Here is a 21,100-nt window from a genome sequence, read left to right as displayed (position 1 = left end):
AGGAAGGTACTGATGAGTTGAGAATGAAATCATTGAGCGGAGTAGAGAAGGCATTTTGTCTGCTGACCTCTCATCAGCAAATTCAGAATTGGAAGAGACTGATCCAGAAGATGATGAAGAGATGATGATGATGATGATACCATCATCATCATCATCATCATATTTATATAGTGCCTGAAAGTTTGCAAAGCTCTTTACAAATATTATCTCATTTTATCCCCACAAAAACAACCCTGGAAGGAAAGTGCTGTTGTTATAACCATTTTATAGTTGAGGAAATTGAGGCAGTCAGTGACGTGCTTGGAGTCACATGGCAATCAAGTACCTGAATCAGGATTTGAACTCTATCTGTTAATACCACCTGGCTGTGTAATCTTATGTGGTTTAATAGAGAAAGCACAAAACCCTCCCCAAGTTGGTCAAGTTCTTAGAACAAAATAGTTCTGCCACAGTCCAAGATGGGTGATCACAGATAGTTATCAGACACTTCTCAGCAAGAATGGTAAAGCCCCTTAGATTGCCAAAGTCGTTACAATATGAGCTGCTGCGTCAGCAGAATGTTTCTGAAATCCTTAAGAACAGATTCATTATTGTTTGAACTAAGTCACCAAGAAATAAAGAATTCTGCAAGAGCTAGTCAGACCTGTCGGCACTTGCATTCTTTTAAGTCATTAAGATACAAATGAGAAGCAGTATAGTGTAAGCAGCTAGGGGCCACTGTGGATAGAGCATTGGACTTGGAGTCAGAAAGACCCAAGTTCAAATCCTGTCTCAGACTCTTAACCAGCTGCATGATTCATGATGTCATTTAATCTCTGTCTGCCTGAATCTCCTTATTTATAAAATTGGCATAATAATAACAAAATCTATTTCCCAGGGTTGTTGGGAGGATAAAATGGAATATTTGTAGAGTGCTTTGCAAACCTTAATGTGCGATGTAACTGCTAGATACTATTATCATTAGTGGAAAAAGTACTAGACTTGATGGCAAAAAACCTGGGTTCTTCTAGCTGTGTGACCCTGAGAAAGTCAGTTACCTTCTCTGAGCCTAAATTTTCTCACCTGCAAATTGGAGATAGTTATCCCTATAATACTTAGCCCACAGAATTATTGTGTAGCTCCAATGAAATAATACATGCAATAAAATGCTTTGCCACTGAGTAAAGGGCCTTGCAAATATTAATAACGTAACAAATGCTAGTTGAATAGCATATTGTTGGATTGTTTCACCAAAGTCCAAGAGAACTAACTGTAAAGAAGCCCTTTTTTCATCTTTTATCAAAAGTATGTGAATGAAGTATCTCTGTGACTGAAGATAATTATCATTTGTTAAACTGTTGCCTTTCCTTCACTCAGAGGCCTTGAGAGAACTTTGAAAAGAACCTAACCCTGCTCAGATGCAATAGATGTGCTCCTGGAAAAGCTGTGGATCGGGTGATCAGTATTTCCATTGTGATTCATGTGATCACAGATCTTAATTTGGTTGTTTTATTTTTTAGGACTCCTGGTTGTATTTCACTCCATTGTCTGACTGTGTTTTTGCCATTCTTTGTATCCCTGGTACTGAGCACTGTGCCTAACACATAGTAAATGCTTATGACTGGCAGAATTTAATTTTAAGCTTCTTCCCTTGTCTTCTCTTCCTCTCTCGAAGACTCAAATCTGAGTTGGATAACGACTTCAACTCTTACCCTCATGTCCCCATAAACTGTGATTCCATTGGAGTAGCAACTCTCCCCACTGAAGCAGCTCACAACTCCTTTATGAGTTAGGAGAAGGCTTTCGAAAGTCAGGCTAGGGCCCCACAATTCATCACTCAGCAATCTGCCTGGCCATGATCATCTCCCAACCTACCTGTGCTGGTCATCAGAAGATAGAAGCTTCCTAGCTTCCTACGGCCTGCCAGAATTACTGGTCCGGCTTTTGAGAACCCAGGGTCACACTCCTATCTTTGTCCAGATGGGGCAGTAAAGTAGGACTTTGGTTCAGAGGATTAATCAACCAATCAACCAATGGCAGCTAGGTAGCACTCAGTGCACAGAGCACTGGGTCTGCAGTCAGGAAGATCTAAGTTCAAGTCTGGCCTCGGACCCTCATTGAGGGACCCTCAGCAAGTCACATAACTATTATCTAGCTCAGTTTCCTCATCTATAAAATGGGGGTGATAACATCACCTATTTCCCAGCATTATGAGGATAAAGTAGTATTTGTAAAGAGTTTTGCAAACCGTGAAGCATTATATAAATTCATAAAACTAATAAGATCCTAAAGATAATTGGGAGTTATTACCATGAATAAGAATTTAATATGTGCCAGATACTGTGCTAAGTGCTGGAGATGTAAAGACAAAAAAATCCCTGCTCTCTAGAAGCTTGCATCCTATTAGGGAGACAAGAGGGTACAACAGTAACTACTATTACTACCACTTCTACCGCCACCACCACCACCACCACCACCACCATCACCACTACAAAGAAGTAGAAGAACAAGAACAAGAAATCAATTATATTATTATATAATCATTATATAATTAATATCAATTATTATTTTATATTATTTGTTGATTTGTTATTAATAATTTATATAGCCATTGTTCCTATGTTATTAATATTATGCCATGATGTATACTTACATGGTATTATTATATTAAATATTAATGATTGAATAATATTTATTATTATTAGGGGTAGTGGTAATGGCAGTAGTAGTAGTAACAGCTATAGTGGTAGTAGTCATAGTAGTAGTAGTAGTAGTAGCAGCACTACTAGTGTTAATAATAATAACTCACATGCCTATGTCTTCTCCATCTTTAGGATGTATCCCTTTCATACTTTGTCAAGTTCTCCAGATGTAAAGAAAAGTAACAGAAACAATGAGATATAATGATGCGTCCTATTTAGACTGAATTTGTACCTTGTAAAGGGTGAGTTCCTTTCAGATTTTACATGTTAGCTCTACCTCATGAGGTAGATGCCATACCCATTTTACAGATGAGGAAATGGAGGCTGAGAGAATTTGACCAGTATCATAGAACTAGGAAGTGTCTGAAATGGAATCTGAACTCAGGTCTTCCTAACCCCAAGTCTCACATTTTATCCACTATACAACCTAGCTGCCTCTGTATACAAGCATATTGAAAATAAATACAAAACAAATCCAAAGTAATTTGGGATGGAGGGCAGTAGGGACCAGGTGAGGGATCAGGATAGGTTTTGGCAGAAGATAGGGCTTGAGCTGTGCCTTGAAGGAAGTGAGAGATTCTTGAGGCTGCAGTTAGGAGAGAAAGCATTCCAGGCATGACGGACAGCCAGTCCAAAGGCATAGACATAAGAGATAGGGTCCCATGTGTGAAAAACAAAAAGGACACTTGTAAAGGACTTTAAAGCCAAATGGAAAAGTATATATTTTAACCCCGAGATTATAGGGAGTTAATTGAGTAGAAGAGTCACAGAGTTAGAATGACACTTAAGGAAAATTACTTTGACAACAAACATTGATTAAACATCTGCTGCATGTAAAGAACTACGGTTTTTATTGTTGTTGTCCTTTCAATTATGTCCAACTCATCATGACCCCATTTGGGGTTTTCTTGGCAAAGATACTGGAGTGTTTGCCATTTGCTTCTCTAGCTCATTTTACAGATGAGGAAACTGAGGCAAACAGGATTAAATAACTTGCCAGGGTCACACAGATAGTAAGTGTCTGAAGCCGGATTTGAACCCAGAAAAATGAGACTTCTTGACTCCAGAGGCAGCACTCTATCCACTACTTTACCTAGCTGCCCTCCTTTTATATCCTAAGTGCCTAATACAGTGCCCATAATAACAGCTAGCATTTTATATAGTGCTTTGAGATTTACAAAGTGCTTTACAAAAATTATCTCATTTTATCATCACAACTACCCTGAAAGGTAAGTGTTATTATTATTCCCATTTTACAAATTAGGAAATTGAGGGAGAGTTTAAGTGACTCCAAATGGCCTTGGACAATTGAATAAATAAAAGAAGATAAAAGTGAATACTTGTAGGGTAACTCATTTATGGAAGAAATTGCTACACAGAACTCGGTGTCCCCTCATTTAGCACAACAGAAGAATTGTAGCTAAGTTAACCATATAATAAATTTCTGCTGTGAAATTCTATTTTCCCTAATTTTTTTTCTCTTCCAAACTGGAAAATCTATCTACTAGAAAAAAAAAAGTTTGATCCATTGATGTATTAAAATCACAGTAGGAAGGGCAGCAACTCTTTCCAAATCACATTTTAAAGGAAAAATCATGAGAAACTCAGCCGTTTGCCCTTATTCCATTAATCCAACTAGACACATCTGCTTTAAACATTCTGAAACTAGCTCTGGCCTTGGACAGAAAATACATCTTTGGCTCTGGCCACAGAAAGAAATTTTTTTTTCCGTATCAATTTCCATCCTTGCTACTGGTGCCCTCTGCTCTTTCATAGACCCTGACTTCTTGCCCAACTTGTTAGCGTGGATGCCTGACCCTCAGTCAGATTCCCACTTACTTACTAAGTAGATTCCTACTCATGGTCCTCGCTGGACTCTGGACCTCTTGCCAGCTTAAACCCACAGTAATTTCCTGCTCCTCCTTGGCTTTTCCGAATTGATTTCTGGACTTCCTCACCCTTGCTTGCACCTTACCTGGCTCAGCCCCCAGGACCAGCTCAATAAACAAAGGGGTGGAAAGAGCCAGGAAACATTATCTAGTGCCTAAAATGGGAGGAGGGATCTTCTCAGGAAGGGCAGAATGAGAGAAAAAAGGGGAAGTTAAGGACACTTTGTCTACTTCACAATTTTGATTAGAGCTAGTCCAGAGAACAGGATGTGATTGCTCAATTCATGCTTGCACCTGTCTGCTGTTTACTTAAGAAACAGAAGTTTGAGGGAGCCTGGACAAGTGGCTGGGAATTATTGTTTGTTCACACCTGGACTACTTATCACTCAGTAAAAATCTGACCATGTGTAAAGGGAGTGGACAGTAAAAACACGGTGACCAGGTAGTTTACCAAAGGAATTAGCAGCAGGAGTTATCAAGTGATAGATACCACTAAGAATTTTATAAGAAGGTCCAAGCAAAGGCAGTGTGGTTAGGGTTGGACCTGGGTTGGGAAGACATGGATTCAGATCTAACACTGCTAACTGTACAAACATGAATGCCAGCTGTACCTACTTCTCAGAGTAGTTAGGAGGCTCAAATGGGATAATATATGTAAAGTCCTTTGTAAATCTTAAAAGTGTTATTGTTATTAAGGGAATAGAAGGAATTCCCCCCAGTAACCAGAAGGGATTGTGCCCTTTGTATTCTTAACTGGATGAAATCAGTCACCATGTTTGGGTTGAATACAAGCTGGCCTCACTGGGTGAGGAGGTTTTCAGGGATCTTTCTGTGTTCCTGTTCATTAGGAGAGATGAAAAGCTCGTCTGTAGGATAGAAGAAATGATTTCAGAAAAAAAGGGAATAAAAGTTTCTTAGAGAAGGGAATTAAAATCTGGTTTAAGAAATTGGCAAGCAGAAGAATTTAACACATAGGAGGGAAGGGACAAGATAGAACTCAGAACCACTTGTGTTACTGAACAGGTATGAGGTTCTTCTAGAGTCTATGGCCCAGTATTATAAAGCTCAAATGAGATAATGTATAGAAATCTTTTTGTAAACCAGAAAGTGCTATTACTATGATTAAGACAACAGAAGGAATTCTCCCCAGTGACCAGCAGGGATTGTATTGATAACTGGTTGTGATAAAAATGCAAAGACTGAAGCTCTTCAGGTGTGTACATGCTATGGGAAAGTCAAGGACATATGTAAGAGCATACACAATAAATATAAAGAGAATAAATGCAAAGTAATTAATAAAAGGCAATTTGGGTCATTCCTTGACTTATCAAGGTATGATGAAGAGGAAGTAGGTCTTCATAGAAGAATACAGAAATTTCACGAACACCAGCATGGGAGAGGGAACATGCTATTGGCACTTGGAATGAAATAATCATTGTAGTGATAAGTGACTCCTTGCTGAGGGGTAGAGCAGGCCCCACACTCCAAAAAAAATCATCATAATTATTACTTATGTAGTTTAAGGTTTGCAAAGAACTTCACAAACATTATTTCATTTTAGCCTCACAACAACTTCAGGAGGTAGTTTCACATTTTACAGATGTGGAAACTGAGGCAGACAGAGAGTCACACAGCTAGTAAGTGTCTGAGGCTGGATTTGAATCCAATTCCAGGTCCAGGGTTCTATCCACTACACCAGTCAACTCCCATTAGTGGCTACCAACTTCTCCAGTAATCTGACCAGCTCAGGACTTATCTCTATATGTCTTCTGCCTCATACGGATATTAACAGGTGAGCAGGTGCCCTAAAAATGGCATTCCCAGGCAATCTCCTTGGGACACACACAAAAAAGTAGGATAAGTTCTTCCTGTGGCAGATAAAAAATAAAAAAGCAAAATAGGCTTGTGAATGCCAGGCACGATCAGGCACTTCCCCTAAAATTTAGAAAAACAAAATTTTAGCTATTTAAAAAAAGATATAAACTCTAAAATAAAGACAGCTCAAAAAAAGATGAGAGGCTTTCAAAAATATAGCATAATCATGGGTTGTCCCAATAAGGAAGCAAAGGAGACAACATCTTAAAAGGCCAATGGGACAAAAAAGTGGTTCTCAGGTGCCTTAGATTCGAAAAAGGTCAAGTCTGAGTGATGGGGACAGAGTCATAAAACTGGACTAGAAAGCCAAGCAGCAACATAGACATATATTAACATTATCAGGAAGGCTAAAGTTAAGATCAAACCGATCCTCCTGTGAAGAGTCAAAGAAAACAAGAATGACTTTTTGGCTGAATTCAAGACAAGAGCTTCTATAAAACTTCCACTCTGGCATAGATAGGAGCTGTTAAGAACAAAGGGAGACGAATGTTTCCAAGCCTGTGCCATAGAGCTCACTCTGAGATACTGTTCTCAGTTTGTATCATAATCAGTCACTTGTCTGAAAACATAACAGAGCACCCTTGTTGTCTGTGTAGATAACGGCAAGCCTGGAAGGATAATTACATTATAGAATAACATAAGCAAGAAAATCCCAAACTATATTGGTAAGCTGCAGTCATCAGATGGAACAGACAAAAAGAAATTCACAAGGAATTAATGTAAAGTTTGGGACTTGAGTTTAAAAAATCAACTGTACAGGTAATGATAAGAGCTGACATTTTGAAGCACTACAATAATAATAATAAAATAACTAGCATTTATATAGCACTTTAAGGTTTACAAAGTGCTTTACAAGTATCTCACTCTCACAACAATCCTGCAAAGTAAATGCTGTTATTAACCCCACTTTGCAGTTGAGGAAACTGAGGCAAACAGAGGTTAAGTGACTTGCCTAGGGTCACACAGCTAGTAATTTTTGGAGACAGGATTTGAACTCAGGTCTTCCAGATTCCAAGTCTATCTCTCTTAACCATGGAGCCCCTTGCTGTAAAGGTTTGCAAAGCACTTTACATATGTTATTTATTTGCTTCTCACAACAACCCAGTAAAGGATTAGAGCTATTCTTATTTCCATTTTACACATGAGGAAACTCAGACTCAGACTCAGGTTTGCCCAGAGTTGCACAGCTTGTCAATCTCTGAGGCCAGGTTTGAACCAGGCCTTCCTGACCCCAGGTCCAAAGCTTAAACTGATGTAGCATGCTGTCTCTTAATTATGGAAAACGGAAAACGGAAAACATAGAAAGGCAGCTGCTAGCCTTCTAAAAATGTAAACTGCTGTTATTTAACTTCAGTTCTAAATCCAGGGTGAACCCAACGTGTTTCTGTGGTTTTAGGCTTAAAACTAAAGGGAGACTTTGGTGATATCCTGTATAAGAGGAAGTGAGGTAATGGAGAGAGGAAGAGAGAGGGAGAGAGAGAGAGAGAGAGAGAGAGAGAGAGAGAGAGAGAGAGAGAGAGAGAGAGAGAGAGAGAGAGAGAGAGAGAGAGAGAGAGAGAGCGCTCAGAACCAGAAAGAACTGAGTTCAAATTTCATCACTAACACAAACTGACTGTATGACCTCATTGCAGTTAATCTCTTGGCTTATCTAGGCAGAGAAGGTACAGACCTGAATGGGCAGGTCTCTTATCCCAGAGTTCCTACATGGATGAAATCATAGATCTAGGATTAATCTACATAGACACTTCTTTTGCCCACATCGATATTTGATTAGATGTAAATGGTCTTTAATGGATAAATATACTTATCCATAAGACCTAAAGCATTGTAATAAATTCAATTCAAAGACTTGTATGGTCTGATGCTGAGTGAAGTGAGCAGAACCAGGAGAATGTTGTACACAATAACAGTCACATTGGGTGACGGCTAATACTAATAAACTTAACCCTTCTCAGCAATACAAGGATCTAAGACATCTTCAAAGTCCTTGTGATGGAAAATGCTATCCACAACGAAGAAAGAACTAGGGAGTTTGAATGCAGATCGAAGCATCCTATTTGCTATTTTTTTTTCTTCTGTTGTGTTTTGTTTCCTCTTTGTGGTGGTTCCTCCTATTGGTTCTAATTCTTACTTACAATATCACTAATGTGAAAATATGTTTAATAGGAATGTATATGTATATCTTACATCAGATTGCATACCATCTAAGGGAGGGAGGGAGGGAGGGAGAGGGAGAAAAATTCAAAACTCAAAAGCTGATGGAAGTGATTGTTGATAATTCAAAATAAATTAATAAAAATTCAATTCAATTCAATAAACATTTATTAAGTGCCCATTATGTGCCAGGCAGGAGGGGTCTTTAACATAATTTGGTACAGCTTCCTTCTCTGCTCCATGAGGAAGCTGACACCCAGAGAACTAACTTTAGGACACATAGCTCTTTCTGCAATTTAGTCATTACAGACATAGCACTTTACAAATGAAATTTTTCTAATTGAAAACATATTAGAATAACAATTTATAAATACCTATAGGTTGCAGAGAGGTAATAACCTACGTTGGTGGAAGGGATTTCCTAACCTGGGAGTCCCCCATACCAAGGCAATCACAGGATTAGTCCCTATCCCTATAAAAGGATGATCTGGAAATGATCACTTTAAATGCAAATAGGTTTCCAAACTTATCTACATTTATATCATTCATTCACCTCTTGGACTTCTAACAGGGTAAATCCTATATTTATGAAAAATGTGAATCATAATCCTTTGCCGGCCCGTTAAATTCTTATTAATAATAAATGTGTAGTTATCATAAATGGTGGGAAATTCATACAGTGTACTCTTACCATCAATCAAAGAATCTCTACTTTTGTAAATTTCAATAAGTAATGCTTACAATTTAACATTCCCCTTTTCCTAAAAAAATGGATTTAAAATTCTTGGGGGGAGTTAAAAAAAGAAAGACAATATTTGCTGTTATTACAACTATTAATTGTTCTTTGAAAATAAGTCTATATTTGTGTTTGGATCAGAGATTTGGAGCTGGTGTGATGGAGGTCTCACATAGGGTCCTTAGAAGTCATGTAATTAATCCCCTTTATTTTGCTGAGGAGGAATCAGAGGCCAGGAGAAGACAAGTCAAGGTCACAGAGGTAATAAGTGGTAGGGCTAAGATTTGAACCCAGGTCCTTTGCCTCCAAAGTCTAAGACACCATAGCTACTTCTAAAACACCACCTGTACTAATTGCAAGGTAATTATGATGTTAATAACTCTTTGCTGTGTGCAAAGAGAAAATCAAAGAGATGTATTTAATTTTTCAGTTTATGGGTTATGGATGTAATTAAGGAGTCTCTTAAGCAGAATTTCAAAAACCTAATAATTCTATTTTTTAATTTTTTTTATTGTTTGGTCCCAGAGCTATGATTTCATCAGCCTAAGGAGTGCCTGGTGAAGAACTTCCTCTATCAGTGCAAATCTGCACGTTCCATTTAATTTAAAGTCTTAGAGCTGTTTAAGGCACTGTGTCAGAGGGAAGACTTGAACACAGGCCTTCAAGCTGTCTCAGCAGATAACCTTTTTTTAAATAGCTGAAGCACAGAATGTAAAGCCATATGTTAGAACACTTAAGAGATATGACCCACAATTGTCAAATTAACTCATTCCCTTACTTGTTGTTCAGTTGTTTCAGGCATGTCTGACTCTCCCGTGACCCCATTTGGGGTTTACTTGGCAAAGATACTGGAGTGATTTGCCATTTTCTTCTCCAGCTCATTTTATGGATGAGGAAACTGAGGCAAACAGGGGTAAGTGACTTGCCCAGGGTCACACAGCTAGTGTGAGGTCAGATTTGAAATCAGGAAGAGGAGCCTTCCCGATTTCAGGCCCAATATTCTCTCCACTCTGCACCTAGCTGCCCAATTCATTCCCTACTTTTCCCATTATCACCAAATAATAAAACCATGAACCTGACAATCATAGCAATCCTGGCACTGCTTCCCCCCTGCCCACCAGTTTCCATTGGGTCCCTCCAGATCACATCCCCCAGATTGGTGCCTGTTTGAACCTATACAGCTTGGGCGTGACAGTAGAGGATAATCCAGGAAGATGATGGAAGAGGGGGTCATAGGATTTCTAGGGCCACTTTGGAAGTCAAGAGGCAAATGTCTAACACTGGCAGAACAACATAATTGGTATGAGCTCCTTAAAGACAGGAACTGTCTTACTTCTGTATTCATATCCCCTGTCTCAAGCATGATATCTGGTAAATCATGGCACTCAAATAATACTGTCTCTTTAGAATTCATACAATGACTGCATAACCAGGTGCTGGGAGGAGAAGATAAGGTCCATATGGTACGATCTGGGCAGAGTGGATGGAAAGGGGGAGATCATAGCAAGGCTCCCGCTGAATATATGACTATTATAAATATAAAAGCATAGAACAACAGGAAGACTCCTAGACTTGGAGCCTAGGAGACCTGATTCTGAGTCTAACTGCCATTTACTCACTGTGACCTTGGGCAGGGCATTTCCCTTCTCTAGGCCTCATTTTTCACATCTGTTAGATGAGCAGGTTGGACAAGATGCCCTCTAAAGACTCTCCTAGCTCTAAATCTATGATCCAATTGTAACACATGGCGATTCTGCGAATACCAAGAAAAAGGGCAATTTTCAAAACTTACCTAGGGTGCAGAAATCTATATGCAGGGTCCAATGGGACTCCTCTAAGGGTTCACATCCCATGGGGACATTTCAATACTTTTAGTGGAATATGGCAATGTTATGAAATACAACAGGCAGTCATCCTCTGCTTTTTAATTATGAGCCCTTTCCTGGAATCTATTATATGTAGAATCCTCTGCCACTTAAGAAGAAAAAAAACATCAGAGGACACTTCAAGGAATGAAAAATGCTGATTCATTTGTGGCACCTAATTAGAAAGACATGAAAGTACTGGAATGGGGTGGCTTAGACTAAATAGAGGCCAGAGGCCCCCGCAAGAGTCAGCTGTCTAAGAAAGGAAATACCAAAGAGAGGAATATTTTACAATAGAATTTTGGGAGGAATTTATGGGCTAGAAGAGAGAAGAAAAGATGAAATGACATCAGGGAAAGCTTTAGAAGCATGAAGATGAATGAAGAGAAAGCTATACTTTGGAGGTATTGCTAATTTCATATTACAGATGGAGAAATTGAGACTGAGTGAGAGTGATTTGTCTACATTTATACAGCTGAATGTAAGTGTGGAAGGTGGGATTCAAACCAGCCAACTCCAAATCCAATGTTCTTTTCACCACATCCCACATTACACAGTGCCTCAATTACACACAAGTATAAAATCTATGAGTTAAGGTGAGGGGAGGATCAGTACCTCTGGCATGTCAAGGAGAAGTGAGAGATTATCTTGGGAACACAGATGAGGGGTCAGCTTATAAAGGCTTTTGACTGCTAGGTTAGGTAGTTTGGTTTTTAACTCGATGGTAAGCCATGGAATGTTTATGTGGAAGCAACTTGTATCATTTATTGTATATACTACATCAATACTTCTATTCATGAAGAAGCTCCATTCCAAAAACATGTTTTCTTGATGGAAATTTGAGTTACCTATCAGAGACAGAAATAACACAGCAGGTACAAGAAATTTGTTCCAAAACAAAGGTTGTCAGTGTGGTCTACAGCCCCACAGAGGTCCACAAAATCTTTTCAGGATGCCCATAATGGCAAATCTATTTTCATCATAATACTTAGATGTTTTAATTATTAATACAGTACTATAAATATTTCTAGATGTAACCCATAACCTTTGAAGGAGGATGGTCCTCATGATTTTAAGTATATTAAGGGGTTCAGAGAAAAAAGTTTGAGAACTATTGTCTTAGGATATCCAAAAGGGGGAGACTACCGAATGTAAGTAAAATTAATTACTAACTAAAATAAACATAAAGCAAAAAAAAAGTATCTGGAAGTATTGGAACAAAGGAAATGATTAAGGTTAGGAGAACCCAAATCAGACAGGAAAGAGAGAAAAGGCCTAAAATGTAGAAGCCTATATGAAGTAATTAACACATTGCCTGAAGTTCATTTACACTAAGCATCTTTCAGTCAGTGAACATGTATAAGTGATAGATTTTTTCCTGTTTTACTGTGGGGATGAGAGCAGGAGGACAGGCATACGTGAAAATGGGGGGGGGTGATAAAGAGGGTTACCATGAAGGAGGGAAAACTACATGGAAAGAGGAGACTGGGGATGCCAAGAAAAATACTGCTAACTTCACAACTGTACTAAGGTCAGTGCTGTTCATGCATGTATGAAACATGTATAGGTTTTAAATTTTGTTTTGGTTTTTGTCCTGCACAGATAAGCACATAAGTGGCTTAGTGAGAATATAAACTATTAATCTAATAACTTTGTCAACAAAGGATATTAGCTTAGTCCGACATGACCAGTTCTTGATGAAGCCCTATTGGCTCTTTATGTTCACCCCTTCCATTTCCAAATGTTAACAACTGTCTGAACTTCTATGAAAAAAATAAGGAAACAAGTGACACAGAGGAAGTGTGGAAGGTGGGATTCGAACCAATTAACTCCAAGACCAACGTTCTTTTCACCACACCACACATTACACAGTGCCTCAATTACACACAAGTATACACTCTGTGAGTTAAGGTGAGGGGAGGATCAGTACCTCTGGCATGTCAAGGAGAAGTGAGAGATTATCTTGGGAACAGAGATGAGGGGTCAGCTTATAAAGGCTGGGGAAAATAGTGGACTATGAAGAGACCTGGATTTGATCCTTTCTATCTGTACATTCATGTGACCTAACCTCTCTGAGCTCAGTTACCTCCTGTATAAAATGGGAATAAACAGCACCAACCTCCAGGGCTTATTCCAGTGGTTAAATGAGATCATGAAAATGCTACAGAAATGTCAGCTATTCTTAGTCTCTTGGTTTTTAAATTATGAAAATTTGTATCATTTTTATCAGCAGGTATTAATAGTAAGTATATAGAGAATGGAAGAGGAGACATTATGATCATGGAGTAGTAGATAGAAAGCTGGCCTCAGAGTCAGGAAGACTCTGGCTCACGACCTGACTCTGGCAAATACTGTTTGTGTGACTCTTGGCAAGTCATTAAATTCTCAAGGTCCCCAGGCAAGTCTCTCAGATTGTAATTTGAGGAGGAGATGCCCATCTGCTTAGGTAGAGGAAGTTTCTGACTGGGAGCTCCTGACACCAATGAAATCACAGATTCAGTTAAAAAAAAAAAGGTACAAAGCATGTTAAAACACAATAGACCCTGCCTTCTAGAAGAGTCCTAACAACAGAGACCAAACTGATAATTTATATACCACTCATAGGTTAAAAAGCAATTTTCTCACAACACCTCCCTTGTAAGAGGCAGGTAGTATAAGAGTTATCATCTCTGTTTTCCAGGTGAGAAAACCAAAGCCCAGAGTAGATGAGTAACTAGACCATGACTACACATGGAACTAGTACTAGAATCAGGATTCAAACCTAGTTCTTCTGACTCCAAAGCCAGAGTTCTTTTCATCACACCACACCATACCATGCTTCTGTCTAGTAGTAGTAGTAGTAGTAGTAGTAGTAGTAGTAGTAGTAGTAGTAGTAGTAGTAGTGGTGGTGTGGTGGTGGTGGTGGTGGTGGCTGTGGTGGTGGTGGTGGCAGTAGTAGTAGTAGTGGTGGTGGTGGTGGCAGTAGTGTAGTAGTGGGGGGATACTGGTACTGGTAGTAGTAGTAGTGGTAGTAATAGTAGTAGTAGCAATAGTGGTAGTAGTTTTGGGGTACACTGGTAGTGATAGTGGTAGTAGTGATAGTAATAGTAGAAGTAACAATAGTAGTGGTGGTAGTAGTTAGTAGTAGTGGGAGTGACGGTGGTGGTAGTAGTGGGGGGGTACTGATAGTGATAGTAGTGGTGGTAGCGATAGTAGTACTAATAGTAGTGGTGGTAGTGGTGGTGATGGTAATGGTGGTGGTAGGAGTAGTAAAAGCATTTATAAAAGCACTTTAAGATTTGCAAAGCATTTTATAAATATCTCATTTGACCCTCACAATAACTCTGGGAAACAGGTGCTATTAATATCCTCATTTTACAGATGAGGAAACTGAGGCAGAAGTTAAATGATTTGACCATGATCACACAGCTAGTAAGTGTCTTAGGATTTGATCTCAGGTCTTTCTGACTTCCAATCCAGCACTCTATTCACTGTGCCCTTCCTTATGACAAATTAATACTGTTTTTTTTTAAGTGGCATAGAAGCAATTTATCTTTCAAGGGCAGGTGGAGCTGGTGATTTGTCATCTTGAAAACTAGGATTATAGAATTTAGAGTTGAAAGATCTAAGCTCAGAGGTCATCTAGTTGAACCTGATCTCATTTGATAGATCAGGGAAGCTCAGCCCAAAGAGGTTAAATGTCTTGCCAAGGTCACTAGATATGATCATAAGATCAGAGATGCAGAGCTTGAAGGTGCTTTATGAGCTATGGGCAACCTCTTCCTTCTACAGATGAGGAACTGAAGTTTGGAGAGTTTGCAAACTGTCAATGGCCACCTAGCTATTAAGTAGCAAAGTCAGAAATTGAACCCAGATCATTCATCCACCCAAACTCAAGCCCTTCTCCTAGAAAATCTCTCCTAGGAATGATAGCAAATGAAGTCCCATAGGCATTTAACTTGATAGGTACTTAATACTGGAACAGACTGCTCAGATAATCAAACTGAGAATATGCTCAGTGGGTTTACAGATACCATGCCAGAGGGGGTGTGGTTGCTAACAAGGAGAAAACCCATCCCATATTTTGGTCAGAAGAGAAAGTCAACCTTCCCTCTTTCTTCCCTCAAGAACAGTTGCTATTTCTGGGGCCACATTCGCACAAATTTTGGAGAACAAGGAAGTTGCTGACCAGGACAACCCAACCCCTGGACTCTTAGCCATGAACTCCCTGCCCTTCCCAAAATCAACCCCATGCAATTGACTTCAGGGAGATAAGAAGAACGAACAGGCTGGCACTTTTCTCATGAATTGCAATATTAAATTGGTAGTCCCTTTTATTTTTCATCACTCCTTTTATTGAGAAGTTGTTTCCATGAAACATAAACCTCTCTTGTGAAATTTTAGCTCATTTCCTCTATTTTTGTCTTTCTGGGAAATGGAAAACAGTTGGTCAGCATTTTCCTTGTAAGAGCCATTTAATATGCTTTTAGAAGGTTATTAAGTTGATATTTAATATTCTATATAGAAAAAGTATCCAGCCTCAGTATAGAAAGAGTGCTAGATTTGGAAGTCTCCCCATGCCAGTCCATCCTTCACTCAGCTGCCAAAGTGATCCTCCTCCAGGGCAGGTCAGACCACCTCTCTCTACACCCCTTCCCTTAATAAGCCCCATTGGCTCCCTATTACCTCCAGGATCAAATATGAAACTCCGATCTGGTTTTGAAAGTCCTCCACCTACTCTTTCTTGTCCTCTTCCAGCTTAGTTCTTTCTCCATACTCTACAGTCCAGCAACATTCTTCCTGTTCTTCCTCACCTACTACACTCCACCCCCCTGTTCCTTTTCACTGACTGTAAATCATGCCCACAATGTCCTCACCTCTGCCTCCTCAAGACAGCTCAAAACCCATTCCCTAAAAGAGACCTTTCACCATCTTCACCCTGCAAGTGCCTTTCAATTTATATCCAATGTATACAGTATATATCTTGCATGCACCCAGTTGTTTACTTCTCTCCTGCCTTGGATTTTAAGCTCCTTGAGGGCAGGGACTGACTTGGAGAGTTTTGGGGTTGTTGGGTTTTTTTTTAACCTTTTTTTGTATGTGTTTGCCCAGGGTCACACAGCTAGTAAGGGTCCAAGGCTGGATTTGAACTCAGGAAGATAAGTCTTCTTGAATTCAGGCCTGTCCCTCTAACCACTGCACCACCAAGCTGCCCCAGCCTGGCATATAGTAAGTACTTGATCAAAGCTTTTTAACTGATTGGATTGTTGAATGACTAAGGATATGGTTTTGAATCCTTTCTCTTTTACTTTCAATGTGGCTTTGAGCAAGTAGCTTTCCCTCTCTGGGTCTGTTTCCTCATTAGTGGGTAGGGTACTGAAATAGGAGTCAGGAAGAGCTGGGTTCAAATCCTACCATTGGCACTCACTAGCTGTGTGGCCAGGTTCAGTAAATCATTGAACCTCTCTACTTCAGTGGGGATGATAATGTCTCCCTCCCTGGTTTGCGGTGAGGAACCAAAGACATTTGTATAATCTGCTGTAGGATGCTATATAAAATGTGAAAGTATTATAGAAATTGTATTCCATCATCACCGTCATTATTATCTTACGTACAAGAAGGGAATTGGACTAGATCCCTGATGGCTCTGGCTCCTCTCCTTCCTTCACTTCTTTTTATTTTGGTCCTGAAGGCCTTTTCCCATCAGCTCTTTCTGACTCCAGACCCAGTGCCCACTCCATCCCATCGCCTGGCTGTTCCTCTTAGCCGAGGATCATTGTTACCTTCATGCCCTTCAACTGCCAGGCTGATTTGGGAAGCTTCATTCCAGAGGCAACACCCATGTGAGGCAGAGCACAGGCTCTGCTTTCTCCTTTCACCACTGATCCTTCCTCTCTCCTTGTTCAGTTCTCAGCTCCTTGAGGACAAGCAAGCTCTTTGAACCCTTTGGAGCTCTGTTTCCCCCTTTCTCTCCCCCATTCTCCTAGTCCTAATCAAAAGAGGCAGTCAGGTTGGGGGGAGGGGAGGGAGATATGTGGGCTTTGGGATCTTGGACAAGTCACAATCTCTGTGGGTCTCCGTTCCCCCATGTGTAACATGAGAAAAACAGAGGATGTGGGATCTAGTCTTGACTCTGCTACTCAATACTGATGTGACCTTTGAAGAGTTAATCACCTCTCTGTGTATCTGTTTCCTTATCTATTACTTATCCTTGTCTTCCTTATTTTGAAATCTTATAACTAATAGCATATAACAAAATAATAATAACCTGCATTTACGTAGTCCTATAAGATTGATAAACCAGTTTCCTTAAAACAATATAGTGAAACAGTATGAATCTCTGGGCTTAGAAATGTAAGAGATCTTAGAATTCACCTAGCTAAACCATCACATTTTATAGATGAGGCAACTGAGCTCCAAAAGGTTAAATGATTTGTCTCAGGCCCCCAGCCAGTGTCAGAGTCAAGACTGAAATCCAGTCCTCTCACAATGGGTGTCTTCCCGCTCCACCTGGCTGCCAGTCAGCAATGAGTCCTTTGTGACTATGACATTGTCTGTGAGCTCATCCCTCAAAGATGTCCTAAGAACAGATGTCCTTGGAACACACTCACTCCAGTGACCCCCTCCCCCCTTTTAAGACTTACCTAGCAGCTGAGAAGCACCATAAGTGAAAGAGAAGAAGACCAGAAACAGTGAGATCTTCATGGTCAATAGTTCATATTTTTTTCTGAGGAAGTAGGGAAAAGAAAGAAAAAGATACCAATGTCCTGAAACCAAAGTCACTTTAATGGGATGGATGGTGACAAATGCTTCCCCCACCTCCTTCCCTTCTCAGAACAGTCTGCCAGAGAAAAAACTGCGGGGTTAGCTCTGACTTTTAAAGAGCTAGTGAATTGAGGGGAAACCTCCAATAAGGAGATATCCTGTCACATGAGGGTGTTTGGAAAAACAGGAATTCAGTTACAACTTTGCTTTGTAAGCTAACTTCTGAGAAACACAGATACAAAGGAAGAGAAGGGGGAAACTGAGAGAAAGACAGATGCAGGAGGAGGATTAGGAAGGTGCAGGGGGAAAGATAAGGGGAGAGATAAAGAGAGAGATGGAAGGAGGACATGAAGGTTTCAGAAAGGAAAGTTATAGAGAGAAAAGAGAATAAGAGGAAGGTGGAAGAGATAAGAGGAAAGGTGGTAAGATAGAAATGTAGAGAGAGAAGGTAGGTGGAGGTGAAAGAGAAGAGCAGAAGAAAGAAGGAAAGGAGGGAGAGGGAAAGAATTGAATAAGAAGAGATGGAGAGGAGATGGAGAGGACAGCAGAGGAAAGAACAGAAGAGGACAGGAGAAGAGAAAAGATGTGACCAGCATGAGGGAGGAAGAAGGAGAAAGACAGAGAGTCGTAGAAAGAGAAAGTGACAGAGAGAGAAGGAGAGAGAAGCTAATGGGACAGTTTCAAGAACGAGAGAAGGGTGGTGGGAAAGTGAGGAGGAAAGAATGTAAGGGATATAGATGAACAACAAAAGAGAAATTGTGAAGAAAGAGAGAAGGCAGAAAAGAAAGTAAAATAAAGAAGGGGTAAAGTCAAAAGAGTTAAATGGGCAGACAGAGGATCATGATATCAAAAGCCCCATTCTTGTACAGCTGAAGTGTTCAGCACAAGGAGGAGACAGTTCCTTGAGGTGTCAAACTCAGGTGTGCTCTGGAGATAAACTAAGGTCATGCCATCAAGTCTGACTAAAGTAATCCTGCTCTATTAGAAGTGTTAGAATTAACATTCACTCAAGATGTGGTGGAGAGGTGGGGGCAATGAGGAACTTTGGCTTGGGCTTCAACCCAAAGGTGTCCTGAATGTTTTCCATGTTTTATTCTTGTCTCACAATTTTCTAAGTTTATGAAACAAAGTGACCCATTCTGCCCTCTTTCCCCTCTCTCTCCTTCTTCTTCCCTTTCTTCTCTTACTGTTTCTTTCCTTTTCTGTTGGAAGGACTCTGGGAAGGGTTTGTGCTTTTCTCTGGCAGTACAATGAGTGGGATTGAATAAGATAGGGTTTGAGAAGGGGTAAGAGGGAGAAGAGGAAGCTTAAGTACAAGGAAACAGGCTGAGGTGAAAAACCAAAGATGAAAAAAGATGACCTCAGAAATCCCTTTCACATTTAAAATAAGTAGGTACTCTGTTGTGGGGGAGGGGAAAAACTCTGATAATGAAAAATATATTTACTTCATCCTGCTTCTACTCATGGGAGGCCAGGAATTTTTTTTCATAAAACACAATGTGAATCCCAAAACTTTGTTGTACTATCTTTAAAAATAAAAGTAAAAAATGAATTATCTAATTTTGTTTCAAAGCAGATAATAAAAATTGGCTAACACTACAAATGTTAGAAATATAGTCAAGAAGAAAAAGCTGATCAAATTTTGTGATATCTTGTCCATTTTCAGTGCTGACTATTTTAGCTTTGGTGCATGTGTTTTCAGGTTCACTCTTTTCTTTGCAGTAATGCTATGAAACTTTCCTGCTTCCCAAAATTGAAAGCTACTTCTATAAAAAGCTATACTTCTGATTTGTTCAGTATTTTGGATTTTTGAATATTACAAAATTAAGTTTATACTGACAGGTAAAAAAAAAAAAGAGATGGCTTAAAAGATAGGCCAGAACATATATGTTTCTTTCTTTGAGAGTCAATGTTTGAGTGAAGAAAAAACTCTGAGATGAACCAGGGCAGAACAAAAATGTTCCTTCCTATAGAGACCACTGTCTCACTAACTTCACATTTATCAAGTTTTAACTAGGCATTTTAAGTTTTTTAGGCATATTAGCAAAATTATTCTCTTTAAAAAATGGATGTTGAAAAATTTTTGCCTATGAAAAGAGCAATGTTGTAAAGTAGAAAAAACTGCTGGGCTGGTTTGTCAGGAGACCTGACTTTGGGAATCAGCTCCGTCACTTACTGTGTGGCCTTGGATGAGTTATCTGGCCTCCATGGTCCTCAGTTTCCTTTTCTGTAAAATTAAGGGATTGGTTTCAGCAATAGTGCTCTGCAATATGCAACTAACTGGATACTTTTAACCTTTGAAGAAATAATCTTTAAATGAATTATTCTACATCTCTACTCAAGAACCTCTATTTCCTTTTATTAATATTAAATGGCAAAATGGATTTTCAAATAATAAATGTATCTAAATCATTAAAAATAACAATACAGACACTGTCTTTCCTATACTGAGATAGTATTTATAAAGCATCCAACTAAAATCCCAACTCCCATAGGAAGCCTTCCCCAACTCTTCTTCATTTCCTTATCTTTCCTCTGTTAGTTGTTTCCTATTTATCCAATTTGCACATGTTTGTTTGAATATTGTCTCCACCATTAGACTGTAAGCTCCTTAGGACAGGGACTGTCTTTTGCCTCTTTGTGTATCCTCAGCATTTAATGCAGTGTCTGACACTCAGTAGGAGCTTAATAAATGTTTATTGGGGGCTTGCATCCTATTCTGGGAAAACAAGAGGTCCCCATTCTCATGTAACCAGTGCATCTCTTTCAGATTCCAAGCAAATAACGAAACAATGAGATGTCCCATTCATAGTGAATTTCTACCAAGGGTGAGCTCCTTTTATATTTGAATGGATTACTCTCTACCTAGTAAAGGATTTGAGGCTTTGAGTAGCTCCCTTGCATAAGACAAGCCCAAGAAAACAACTGATTAGGCAAATGGCAGAAGCAACTAAGAACTTGCCTCTAAGGTTGGCCCCTGTAAGGTTTCTGCATCTGTATGTATCTAGAAGAAGCTTAAAACAATGAACAACCTTGAACTTTAGAGCTATTTAGGGATTATTGGCCAAATGGCTATTGCCTACTTATGGCCTAACTTGCAAGATAAAAATTTGGAAAATATATGGACAGTCGCCACCAGTTAGGGTGAGGTCTTTT

The 21,100-nt window shown here is 39.5% G+C and overlaps 1 protein-coding gene and 1 long non-coding RNA gene across 2 annotated transcripts in view; one reads left to right on the top strand and one right to left on the bottom strand.

The window, feature by feature from the left end:
* Positions 1-18,044, bottom strand: part of MRC1 (mannose receptor C-type 1) — a 126,629-nt gene extending 108,585 nt beyond the window's left edge. Inside the window, 1 exon segment of the mRNA XM_020966870.2 lies at positions 17,824-18,044. Coding sequence (XP_020822529.1) covers positions 17,824-17,884 — 61 coding nt within the window. The 5' untranslated portion in view covers positions 17,885-18,044.
* Positions 15,645-20,772, top strand: LOC144456661 (uncharacterized). Its single transcript, XR_013485673.1, has 3 exons — positions 15,645-15,807; positions 16,292-16,408; positions 20,715-20,772. It is a non-coding gene; the product is annotated as an uncharacterized LOC144456661 (long non-coding RNA).
* The last annotated feature ends 328 nt before the right edge of the window (positions 20,773-21,100 follow it).

Source organism: Phascolarctos cinereus, unplaced genomic scaffold, assembly GCF_003287225.1.
Source record: "Phascolarctos cinereus isolate Bilbo 61053 unplaced genomic scaffold, phaCin_HiC Scaffold_1;HRSCAF=81, whole genome shotgun sequence".
Lineage (NCBI taxonomy): Eukaryota > Metazoa > Chordata > Mammalia > Diprotodontia > Phascolarctidae > Phascolarctos > Phascolarctos cinereus.
The sequence above is the reverse complement of the archived record's forward strand: the minus strand, read 5'-3'. Positions and strand labels throughout refer to the sequence as shown.